Source organism: Gadus morhua, chromosome 11 (assembly GCF_902167405.1).
Source record: "Gadus morhua chromosome 11, gadMor3.0, whole genome shotgun sequence".
Lineage (NCBI taxonomy): Eukaryota > Metazoa > Chordata > Actinopteri > Gadiformes > Gadidae > Gadus > Gadus morhua.
In genome coordinates this window covers 8,254,122-8,264,825 of record NC_044058.1, presented here as the reverse complement: position 1 = coordinate 8,264,825, position 10,704 = coordinate 8,254,122, and the positions used below count along the sequence as shown (strand labels likewise).

The 10,704-nt window shown below is 40.4% G+C and overlaps 2 protein-coding genes across 3 annotated transcripts in view; one reads left to right on the top strand and one right to left on the bottom strand.

Moving 5' to 3' along the window:
* Positions 1–611, bottom strand: part of cxcr3.2 (chemokine (C-X-C motif) receptor 3, tandem duplicate 2) — a 1,952-nt gene extending 1,341 nt beyond the window's left edge. The window contains exons 1-2 of one of the 2 annotated variants that reach the window (XM_030370993.1): positions 380–611; positions 1–16 (exon numbers count right to left, since the gene is read on the bottom strand). The exon at positions 1–16 is cut by the window's left edge and continues 1,341 nt beyond it. In XM_030370993.1, the coding sequence (XP_030226853.1) occupies positions 1–16; positions 380–394 (31 nt within the window). In that variant the 5' untranslated portion in view covers positions 395–611. Of the gene's footprint in view, positions 17–358 lie in introns of both variants that reach the window. The other variant, XM_030370992.1, reaches the window with a different exon arrangement.
* Positions 612–4,558: 3,947 nt separating this feature from the next.
* On the top strand, positions 4,559–6,610 carry cnfn (cornifelin). The gene is made up of 4 exons (XM_030371500.1): positions 4,559–4,822; positions 4,930–5,055; positions 5,452–5,588; positions 6,143–6,610. Exons 2-4 carry the CDS (start codon positions 4,932–4,934, stop codon positions 6,230–6,232), a joined length of 351 nt encoding a protein of 116 aa, XP_030227360.1. The 5' UTR covers positions 4,559–4,822; positions 4,930–4,931; the 3' UTR covers positions 6,233–6,610.
* The last annotated feature ends 4,094 nt before the right edge of the window (positions 6,611–10,704 follow it).

Below are 10,704 nucleotides of genomic sequence, written 5' to 3'. Positions count from 1 at the left end.
TGCTGTAATCGTAATCCTAAGAGAGGGGGAGGATAGGAAACCTTTCATTTGTCTTTGATGGGTTTGACGCACTGATAAGAGCGCAAAGTCTGTGTGCAAAAATGCTTTTTCAAAACATTAATGTGATCTTTACTTGTAAAGGAAACCTGGCTTTGAGTATTTGCCCTTAGCAAGGACTGGTGATGTTTGTTAAAATCGTATTTTATTATTTTGGCTAGCAAGTTTGTCCTTCCTTTGTCCATTCAATATAAGAAAGGTCTTCTGCAGATGTCCAAGTAAAAATGTACATGCACATACATTTTTCTGTGCTAAAAAAAAAAAACTGATGTCAGACAGTATATGAAAAAAACGTACTCACCCAATAATTGTCTGTGATTACCTGTGAGCCGTTCATGCTGACGTAATCAATGTGGTGCAGAACACCTTAAAACACCAAACAAGCAGCAGGATTCAGCACCTTACTCTCAGTGGACTCCCTGCTCTCGGTTCTCTCTCTTTTCCAACCCTTAGCAGATGGGTGGATCAGAAAACAGAAGTTAACTTTCAGGAACTGAAACTGCTTGTTTTCCAAACAGATATGTATTGTTTTTTATAGATAGGCAGCGATGGCGACTGACGGAAAGAAGTAGTGACATAGAAACTGTCTGCAGACAGTGATATGGAATATCTTACACCTAGCACATGTCCACTTAAAAAAACATTTTACGTTGATTGTGTATGCAGGCTCACCAGCCTTTACACATAACCCAAAGGTTCTTCCAGCCATAATCGATGCACAGAGGTGCTAATTGGAAAATTATGTTAGAGTAGAAGAAGAATATTCCAGTTCTGCATGAATTGGGAAATTACAGATTTTAGGTTTCAGGGTTTTTAATGACTGCTCTGTTTTTGTGAGAATGACCCGATTAGGGGACTTGAAATACTTACTTGGTACTTAAGATATGTCACAAAATCACAAATACGATGGCTTAATGTTCCCCTATTTTACCACCTTGGGTGATTGACCAGTACAAGCCATTTCACAATCAACCCTCTAGTGATGTCACACATGGGAGTGCGAGTGCCCACCCAAATGTATGATGGATAGATCAAGCTAGCATTCTATGCAATGGAGTGTACCAACTGCATGGCTGATCTAACCATCATACATCTGGCTGGACACTGCCACGTTCAGGCCTGGACTGGCCCTCAGGCATACCAGGAACTTTCCTGGTGGGCCGACGTGCTTTTGGGCCGACAACACAAGTATCTGTTTGTTGACTAATAGCCCTTAACACCATGAAAAGCCATGTCTTTTTTTTCTTTCTTTTTGTGGGGTGGGGTGGGGGGTGGGGGGGGGGGGGGGCAGTTTGGGGCAGTTTGACAACCCCAAACTGCCCCAAAGTATGTGCCGCGTGCGCCCCAACTTCTATGGGGTCAGAACAGTCTCATTAATAATGAATGCACAGAGAAGGATGCACAAATATCTTTTGTGATTTATATATAAATTACTCTCTTCTCGCAAATACATTTCAATGCACACACAAATGGATATCGGTATGTATAAATGTAAAATAAATCCATAAACAAAAACAATTTTCGCTAACACATTTCTGATCCACACACAAATGTGCCTTGTTTTAAATAAATGTAATATAAATCCATACATATATTAATTTAAAAATTATTTTGCAATTTTCATCAAAAATGTATTTGGATGTTGTTACATTTATTTACAAACTGTTGAACTTGTATTAACAAGACGCTTTTCATTTGTGAACTTGTTTGCATTTGTGTGTGAACTGGGACTGTATTTATATGTGGATTTTTGAGACTCTCCTGACGTCGCTAGATTCACAAATGCATTTTTTTCCAACAAGGAACTCTCTGTAGCCAATCAGATGCCTCCCTCGTTTTCAGCCAATCACATGACTGCTGTTCCAACCTCTGAGTCCAGCCTCCGAGCCTCCCAGTTCCCTCGGTTAAATGTCTATGGGAAATAACATGGGTTTTTTGAATGATCGTACATAACAATCTCTAGGTGGCGAAAAAGTAAAAGCTGCGTTTTGAGCTAGACACCTATCAGTTTCGACTGGGTTTTGGGATTGTCATGTAAAAACCCAGTCACTGCAGTCAAGTGATTGGCTGAAAACGAGGGAGTCATCTGATTGGCTACAGAGAGTTCCTTTTTGAAAAAATGCATTTGTGAATCCAGCAGCGTCAGGAGAGTCTCAAAAATCCACATATAAATACAGACCAGTTCACACACAAATGTTAACAAGTTCACAAATGAAAAGCGTCTTGTAAATTCAAGTTTAACAGTTTGTATATAAATGTAACAACATCCAAATACCTTTTGATGAAAATTGCAAATATTTTTTTTATTCATATTTGTATGGATTTATACTCCATTTATTTAAAACAAGGTACATTTGTGTGTGGATCAGAAATGTGTTTGTGAAACTTAATTTGGTTTATGGATACATTTTACATTTATACATACCGATATCCATTTGTGTGTGCATTGAAATTTATTTGTGAGAAGAGTGTAATTTATATATAAATCACAAAATACATTTGTGAATCCTTCTCTGTGCATTCATTATTAATGAGACTGTTCTGACCCCATAAACTTCTCTCTAATCGCACTCAAAGGATTTCAGGCAGCCCTGGATAAGATCCAACGATGATAACTGTTGGCCAAAAAAGACACGCCCTTCAGACATATGCTGCCAGAATTGCCAAACTGCCAGATATATGCAGGACCTTCAGCGAAGTGGGCCAAGGGGGCTGGAGAACTTTACGGGACCCCTCTGGTGCCTGTAGTGTAGATCCTCTAAGCAGGGCGCGCTTTGTGAGTACGCAAAACACATGAGCATGCGTGTGAAAGATTCGGGCGGCCGGTCTATTCTAAAATGTGAGGAATTTTTGTCCCAGTCCAGGGTAGAGGGTAGATATGAAAAGGCTTGTAATGACTAAGCCATTATTATTCTGGTAAGCCTATAAACCTGTTGGTACAATATGGGCACTTTAAATTAAGTAAGTAAGTGAGTAGTGGGTCGGACGGCCCCCCCCCCCCCCCCCCCGTTTCCATTCCAACACATTTTTTAAACTGTCAACAATGTTGAATAGTCACAGTGTGTTTTCACTTGCAGGATGATAAATGCATGCTTTGCAAGAGCCTTCGATTTGGATATAACAGAAGCAGTGCATCATGGAAATATGCAATTGTATGCTATTATATATTTTGGCTAATAAAACAATCAATTTCCATAAGTCCTTATACAGTATATCAATAAAAAATTCATATAATATGGAATAAAGTTTTTCGCATTTTCAACATCCCTTATCTATAGCCCATTTGCTAATCCTAATAAAATCAGAATTATAATTTCTAACCTCAGAAATAATAATGTGACATATATATATACCATTTATCATGTTATAACAAGGTCCTAGGTGACCTTTATAAGTCCTTGCCTGGCTCCTCCAGACAAGGACGCAGGTTGGTATTAGAAATCCGGTTTATGGTCAAAGTTGCCGCAAATGACCATGAGCACAAGGGTGCTCCACTGCCATGCAGGAGATCTCCCCTGAGAGGGTGTGGTGATGGCTGGTCAAACCTGTTGACACTGATACTGATACTTGATGCAAGAGGTGTGGATTCTCACCCAGCCTCAGAGTGAGGTTTTTCGCAATTCCAATATATGGCTTGAACCAATGAGAAATGAATAGCACAAACCATTACTTATCCGATGACAAGCACCACCCCTTTTCTACCGTCACACAATTTCCCAACTGCACACAGGGGCACGTTTCTGCTTTTCTAGCCCTGCGTTCCAATACCCATAGTACTATACTATTGAGTAGGCAAGAAACATATCTAATATGATTCTAATCTAATCAGTGTATCCACTGTGCCGACTGTAGGCATACTTTGTGAAACAGTATGTACTTTTTAAGGGTATAAAGTACATACTACCAGTAAAAATAAAAAAGCAGGCTCTGTCTTTTGTTGAGAAGGATTGACCTATTCTTTTTTCTGACTAATTTCACTGATGTGAAACTGCTGGTTAAAATCATTTGTTACGGTGGTTAGAAGTGGCTTTATGATCATTTCATTTCCATAAAAGCCACGCACATTAGCCTTTTAGGATGGTAAAACACAGAAATCTCGATACCCATGTTTCCTATTCTAGTAAAACTGACCAAGCCCCGTTCCCGCAAACCACATTACGGTTTGAATGAGCCGACAAAGACAGGCCTGAGTACACGATACGAATATAAAGTACACATACATGGAGCTGCACACAACACAGCTGTCAAAGTGACTGAAAGTGCCTGTGCATCTCTCATTATTATTATTCAATCCATTCTAAGTGTGTACACACACGCACACACAAACACACACACACACAAACACAAACACCTACACACACACACACCTACACACACACAGACAGGCACACACATACACACGCACACCTGCCTGTAAAGCAGGTGTGTGCTACATTATAAGTAGCAGGAACACACAATGGACAAGCCACTCAGTCAAGCAATTCCACTGATAACAGACTATGTCATAGATGGGTGTATACCATTTTAGAAGCCCTGAAGTTCTCTACGCCCCAAAGCCAAACATTCTTTGTTTTCTTTTTTTCCTCTCAACAAAGCCAACAACGCCATTTTAGGACACACAGACCTATAATGGGCAGGGAGATTTTTCCCGGTGCAAACTCCCTATAAAACCCCGGGTTCACGTGAAGCTGTGATGTCACACTTTAAGTTCGAAGAGGTACGCATCGTGTCGTTTTCCGCTCCAGGATACATTCCAAGCCAGCAGGTAAGGCAAAAAAGTCAAGCTTTGCTTTCCAGTTTACCAACGTTGACCAACACGTGGTTGTTTGTGTGTCTGATGGTCTCCGTGGTCTGGTCCTCTGCTGTCCCCAGCTATGGCCTTCCAGTCCAATGTGATCAGCTCCCAGCCCCAGGTCTCCGTCACCAGCTACTCTGTGACTTCAGGCTCCACCGACTGGAGCTCCAATTCCTGTGACTGCTTTGAAGACTGTGGAATATGTATGTTTAAAAAACTACAACCTGTGTGTGTCCGTATGCGTGTGGGAACCCAAAGTCCTGTGGAAGGAGATCCTCGCTGATCACAGCTAATGATACGTGTGAGTGTGTGTGCATGTTGAAGCTAAAATCTCGGACTTCTGGGAAGAAATCACAGACATTAATAATAACCCATATGGAATGTGTTATTTTGAGTGTATGCCATGTTTGTCTGTGAGTTTAAGCAATTGAAACATATCCCAGTGAAGTGCTGGCTGTTTGTGTGTGTGTGTGTCTGTGTGTGTCTGTGTCTGTGTCTGTGTCTGTGTCTGTGTCTGTGTCTGTGTGTGTGTGTGTGTGTGTGTGTGTGTGTGTGTGTGTGTGTGTGTGTGTGTGTGTGGCCCCTCTCTCCCCCACCAGGTCTTTGTGCCACCTTCATACCTTGTATCCTGGCCATTCAAGTGGCGCAGGACAACGGGGACAGCTGCTGCGTGCCCTTCCTCCCCGGGGCCATGATCGCCCTGAGGACCAGCATGCGTGGCCGCTACCGCATTAGCGTAAGCACCCGGGCCCAACACACACACACACACACACACACACACACACACACACACACACACACACACACACACACACACACACACACACACACACACACACACACACACACACACACACACAAATACGCGCACGCGACAAGCTCTGGTGATCCCAAGAGCATAGTGGAAACACCTTGGTGGTTTGGCTTTAGTTTGTGTATGTCATCCATGGTGATATCATTTTTTTTAATCTATATATGTAATTGTTATTAGGGTCCTGTACTTTTGGCTGTGACACTCTCATTTCCCATCTGGGATGAGATGCTTTTTGACACCTCCAGTGAATTCAGATACATGTCACTAAGGGCCAGGGTTAGGCCCCTGGCTAAAGGAGGTCTACAGGTAGGCTGCAGACATTGGCGATTAACCTTGGTACCTTTTGGCTGGGAGCAGCCCACACCAAAACACTTTATTAGCGCTCTTCCTCCGGATTACCCTTTTCTGGGAGCCCCTTTGCTCTCTCAATAGTGTCTGAGAGTGACGGACGTTCTTTGCCCTCTGTCTTTCCGCAGGGCTCAGTGTGTGATGACTGGGTGGTGATGGCCTGCCTGCCCCTCTGTGGACTGTGCCAGATGGCACGGGAGCAGAAGATGAGAGGATGATTCAACTCAAGGGATTAAAAGTCACTGTGCTATTCTTGTTAGTAACAGAGCAGAAAGATTTGATAAGGCATGTTCTCTTGGTCCCGACAGCCTTTCTGTTTTCTCTAAAGACTCAGTCTTTAATTAAACAAATCGATTCATGTAATGTTAATAATTAATGAGTTTTTTTTGTGATTCATTCTTTTTGAGTAAATAAATAAAACATCTATAGAGAATGATAATTATGTTATAATATCTTTAATGTCATTTGATATAAAAAAAAATATGTTTATTTATTTTGGACCTTTGGATAATTTCTTCAGATGAAAAGCTTTTTTTGCAGAACAGAAAAATGGAAACTACACATCGTATTCTGTGAATAAAGGAGCTGTGTGATAAGCGTGTCATATTGTGTCATTACTGCTGGTCTAATACGGCATAACGGAAGACTCGTCACTCCTCTCCTAATGCTCTGCCCCCCAGTGAGAGTCCAGCAATGCAAGGTGCACACCATATTGGAGAACTTGCGCAGGTCAGAGGACCATGCTAACCTTGTTACTGTGCTCATGTATTTTATTGATTCAACATTACTTGTGATATAAGGCCCTTGTATTGTAGAGATTATCCTTTTACGTGCCTTTTATTTGAACGTATTGAAAATTGTTATGCAGATGAATGTTTAGGGCATTGTGGGAACATAAATTCAGTCAACACTTTGTGTTTTAATGCTTCTAGTGCATTAAGCACATTCTCACATTCTTCATTCAAAAATAAATGATTGGTAAATAATAGAACCTTGATTACGAAAATCGTCCAGCTTCGCACATGACATGATTGATCAGAGAATCCTGATGGTTTGTTATATTCCACATTATTAAATTCCTATTTCACATGTTCATGCCTTGCAATACAGCCTTGTCTCATGATGAGCAAGATAGCCTGTGAAAAAAGTCCCTGTGCTTCTATCTCCGATATGCCTTCATACACAGTCCTACCCAGGGGTTTCTGACTGACTTGAGGAGTGGCAGGGCGCTGTCTCAGACAGTTGGAGTGAGGTTAACCCAGCAAGGAAGTGAATGACTAATGAGGCCAGGGGGAAGCACTTTGTGGAACACTCACATGTCTATTGAAGACATCCACATGCAAGAGTTATAGTTATCATATATCTTACTACTATAATAGCAGGACTGTCGCACCAGTTACTCAAGTTACTCATGTGCAAATATGCCAAGCAGCGTGCAGCTCACACATACACACACACACACAGCACGCGTGAACGCATACATACGCCGCAAGCATGCACATACACACCGCATACACACAACGCACACACACTTACATGCGCACAAACACACATGGAAACGCACACAAACACACACAAACACACACGCACACACCGCACGTCAAGACAAAGGCAGCGACACATACACGGAAACGCACACTTTACGTCAAGACAAAGGCAGCGACACACTCGCCCAGGTATGAACACACACGCACACACCCGCTCAGGTAAGACTTTATGTTTTTTAAACATAACGGCTCTGCAGTCGAAAAACTTTCCCAGGTAACACGTTCTGTTTATAGACTGTAGAAATTGCGATGAAAGAAGGGAAGAGACAATTTCTCACCTCGACAAGCAACGGCGGGTCGTTCATTTTGTCATACAAAAACCGTTCAATTCAAACATCACACTGACCGGCATATCAACACATAAGTCACGTGATCTTAAAGAAACAGTGTCCCTATAACAAAGAAAACATGTCAATAGCACAGTATGGTGAATTATGTCTATAGAGTCCACCACAAGACTACACTTTGTTGCTCAAACTTACAGTTTTTTCCTATCGTTTTAGGCAATTTACCTAAACCATGTTCACATTCCCTAAACACTTCACACAGTGAGCATACCAGTAGACCATGTGAACCAAACTGTGGTTACTTGCCCCTATGCTAAGATACAAATGCTGGCAATGACGCCTTCTTCCAAATTTCATGGATACCTGCCCCAGTCAATGTTCACTACCGGCAAAACGCTGTGGAACTACAGCATATTTTACCAATGTTTAGATACTCTGTTCAAAACAGTGAACTTTCTGTTCAAAACCTAACAGTAATTTAGATCACTGTAGATGGAAAGATGCTGCATTTGGACAGACAAATGAAGTTACATGTTTGAATAAGAAAAAATATTTAGTTTATAGTTTATTTATTTTATTTTACAGTAATTTAGATTTTTTTTCCCCCTGTGCACCATAGTTCTTGGTGAATTGGCATGGAATTACTTTTTTTACGTAAAAGCAAAACTACATACAATGATCTGTACAAAACACAGAGGATAAGTTTTGCAATGCAAAACACCTGGTGGTCATTTCAGCTAAAGACCTACTCAGCTAAAGACCTACTCAGGTGTTTTACATGTAATTTGTGCCTCGTTGAAAAAGGGCCTTCTTTGGCATTTGCTTTGGACTTCTTTACGTAGTTGGTATAGGAAAATGGATGCAGCAAGAGCAAGAGCAAGAGGCAGAGGCAGAGGAAGAGGCAGAGAAAGAGGCCAAATGCGGAGGATAGGAGGGATGAGCCCAATTCTGCGCCACTGTTGGGCTACTGTAATATACAGTATGTGCAGGTTTTGTGCATTGCATTTTTTGTTAGAACACATTTTTTGACTTTGTAATGTATTTTCTGTTTTGTGTAACACTTGCACTGTGACAAAATCTCCAAAAAGTAAAGCACAGTGAAAAAAACTGTTGTGTTTGTGATTTGTTTCTGGATCATATATTACGTACTTACTGTATGTAATTTGCATTACAAAAACTGAAAATTGTTATTCTCAGTTTCTCATAAAACACTTACAGTATTTACTGTATTTACAATTACAGTACATATACCACACTCAATTGTGACATCTTTTGTGGGAGGTAAACCGACATATGAACACTGTCAGCAGATACTTGGCTTGGATTGTCATACTGTAATATTACAAACTTTATTACTGTAGTCCAAAGAAGTGTTTGTCTGTGTTTTTTCTCTTTTTTTCAATGCAACACTACAGGAAATCTATGCCAAACTGGAGGACACAGCAACATTTTATATATGCAATTGGCAATGCTTCAAGATGTTAGTGTTTTTTAGGTCATAGTGTTCTGAGAGGAAACATGTGTTAAGTTATGGCAGCATTGTTTGTGGTGTGGTTGTTGTAGTGCATTTTGCACCAAAGGTTAACAGATATGCAGAGGTGTGTGTCTCTAAAGCCCACTGTGTTAAGTGATAGGGAAAAGTGACCATAGTATGGGTACATGACCGAAAACGATAGGAAAAAACTGTAATATTACCCTCCTCCTTGAGTCTCCCCAAATGTCTTGCGATATTGATATCCCCCCTCCCCCCTGCGGACTGTTTTTGTTGTTCTATTTTTCTTATGTTTTGTGTGTATGCTATGTGTGACAGTAGGCTACTGCTGCCTGACTTGGCCAGGACATTGGATTAGATGTTTAATCACAATGATGATTATTATTTTCAACTAATCAATCGTATTTGCCTTGCATTTTAAAATGTCAATTCACTTTTCATCCCTGAATAACAGTAAAAGCTATTTCATAATTGATTTGCATGCATAGTATACTACACTTTCCATTGAACAATTACCCCTGTTACCATAAATTGACTAATTGTATATTGTAATCAAATGCTCACACACTAGCTGCTTTCAGACACAGGTGTAAGTCCTGATGTTTTCCTGATGAGCCGGTGAGGTAGTATTTTCTCCGTAGGAAATGTACCTTATATGTGAATGAGGAGTAGAACGTTTGCATTTCTCACACCACTTCAGTGGGCGTGTTGATGACGCTTCTGCACGTCATTGACTGGCCCCATAAATGATAATCAGCCTGTTGCCTTTTGTTCGCCGAATGGTTTAAAAGTATTTAATGGTTGGCACTGCTTTTAAGAGTCATTTGTGGTGAACGTATGTTATACGTTGTAACATTATAGGCAAAATGTTATTATATTATGCGCTCAGAAATTTGTTACATTATCAACTGGGGTTTCCACATTATTACTATGGGTTTAAAAATACAACTAGAGGTTGAGAAAAACTCTAGAAAACTCTAATTACTGTGATGCACAATTGCATTGCTTAAAATCAATGTTGATATGTTTGAGCATAGAATAAAACAGTTGTTGGAGCAAAAATATCCTGAAATGAACTACTTGTATAAATGACTTTTAATGGCCAATACCATGTTGTAGTTTGACTTAAAGAAACTGCCTGTGGGCTGATTTGTATTATATTGGAACTGGGCCGGTTCTCGTAGTAAGTAACATGAAGGCATGATCTCTCTTCTTTCAGGACTTTTGTTGGTAACACTTTATAATAAGTTGCCATAATAAATAGCAAACTAGTTATTACCTAACCCCTTGTTAATATTTGTTACTTGTTACTAAAATATCTATTTGGCACAAGTTAATAGTTTTTCATCATTAATTAAATATTA

Excerpts from the sequence above, each read along its gene's own strand:
- cnfn (XM_030371500.1), top strand. The coding sequence starts at position 4,932 with ATGGCCTTCCAGTCCAATGTGATCAGCTCCCAGCCCCAGGTCTCCGTC. Across the intron at positions 5,056-5,451 it reads CTTTGAAGACTGTGGAATAT|GTCTTTGTGCCACCTTCATA; the intron begins GTATGTTTAAAA and ends CTCCCCCACCAG. Across the intron at positions 5,589-6,142 it reads GTGGCCGCTACCGCATTAGC|GGCTCAGTGTGTGATGACTG; the intron begins GTAAGCACCCGG and ends GTCTTTCCGCAG.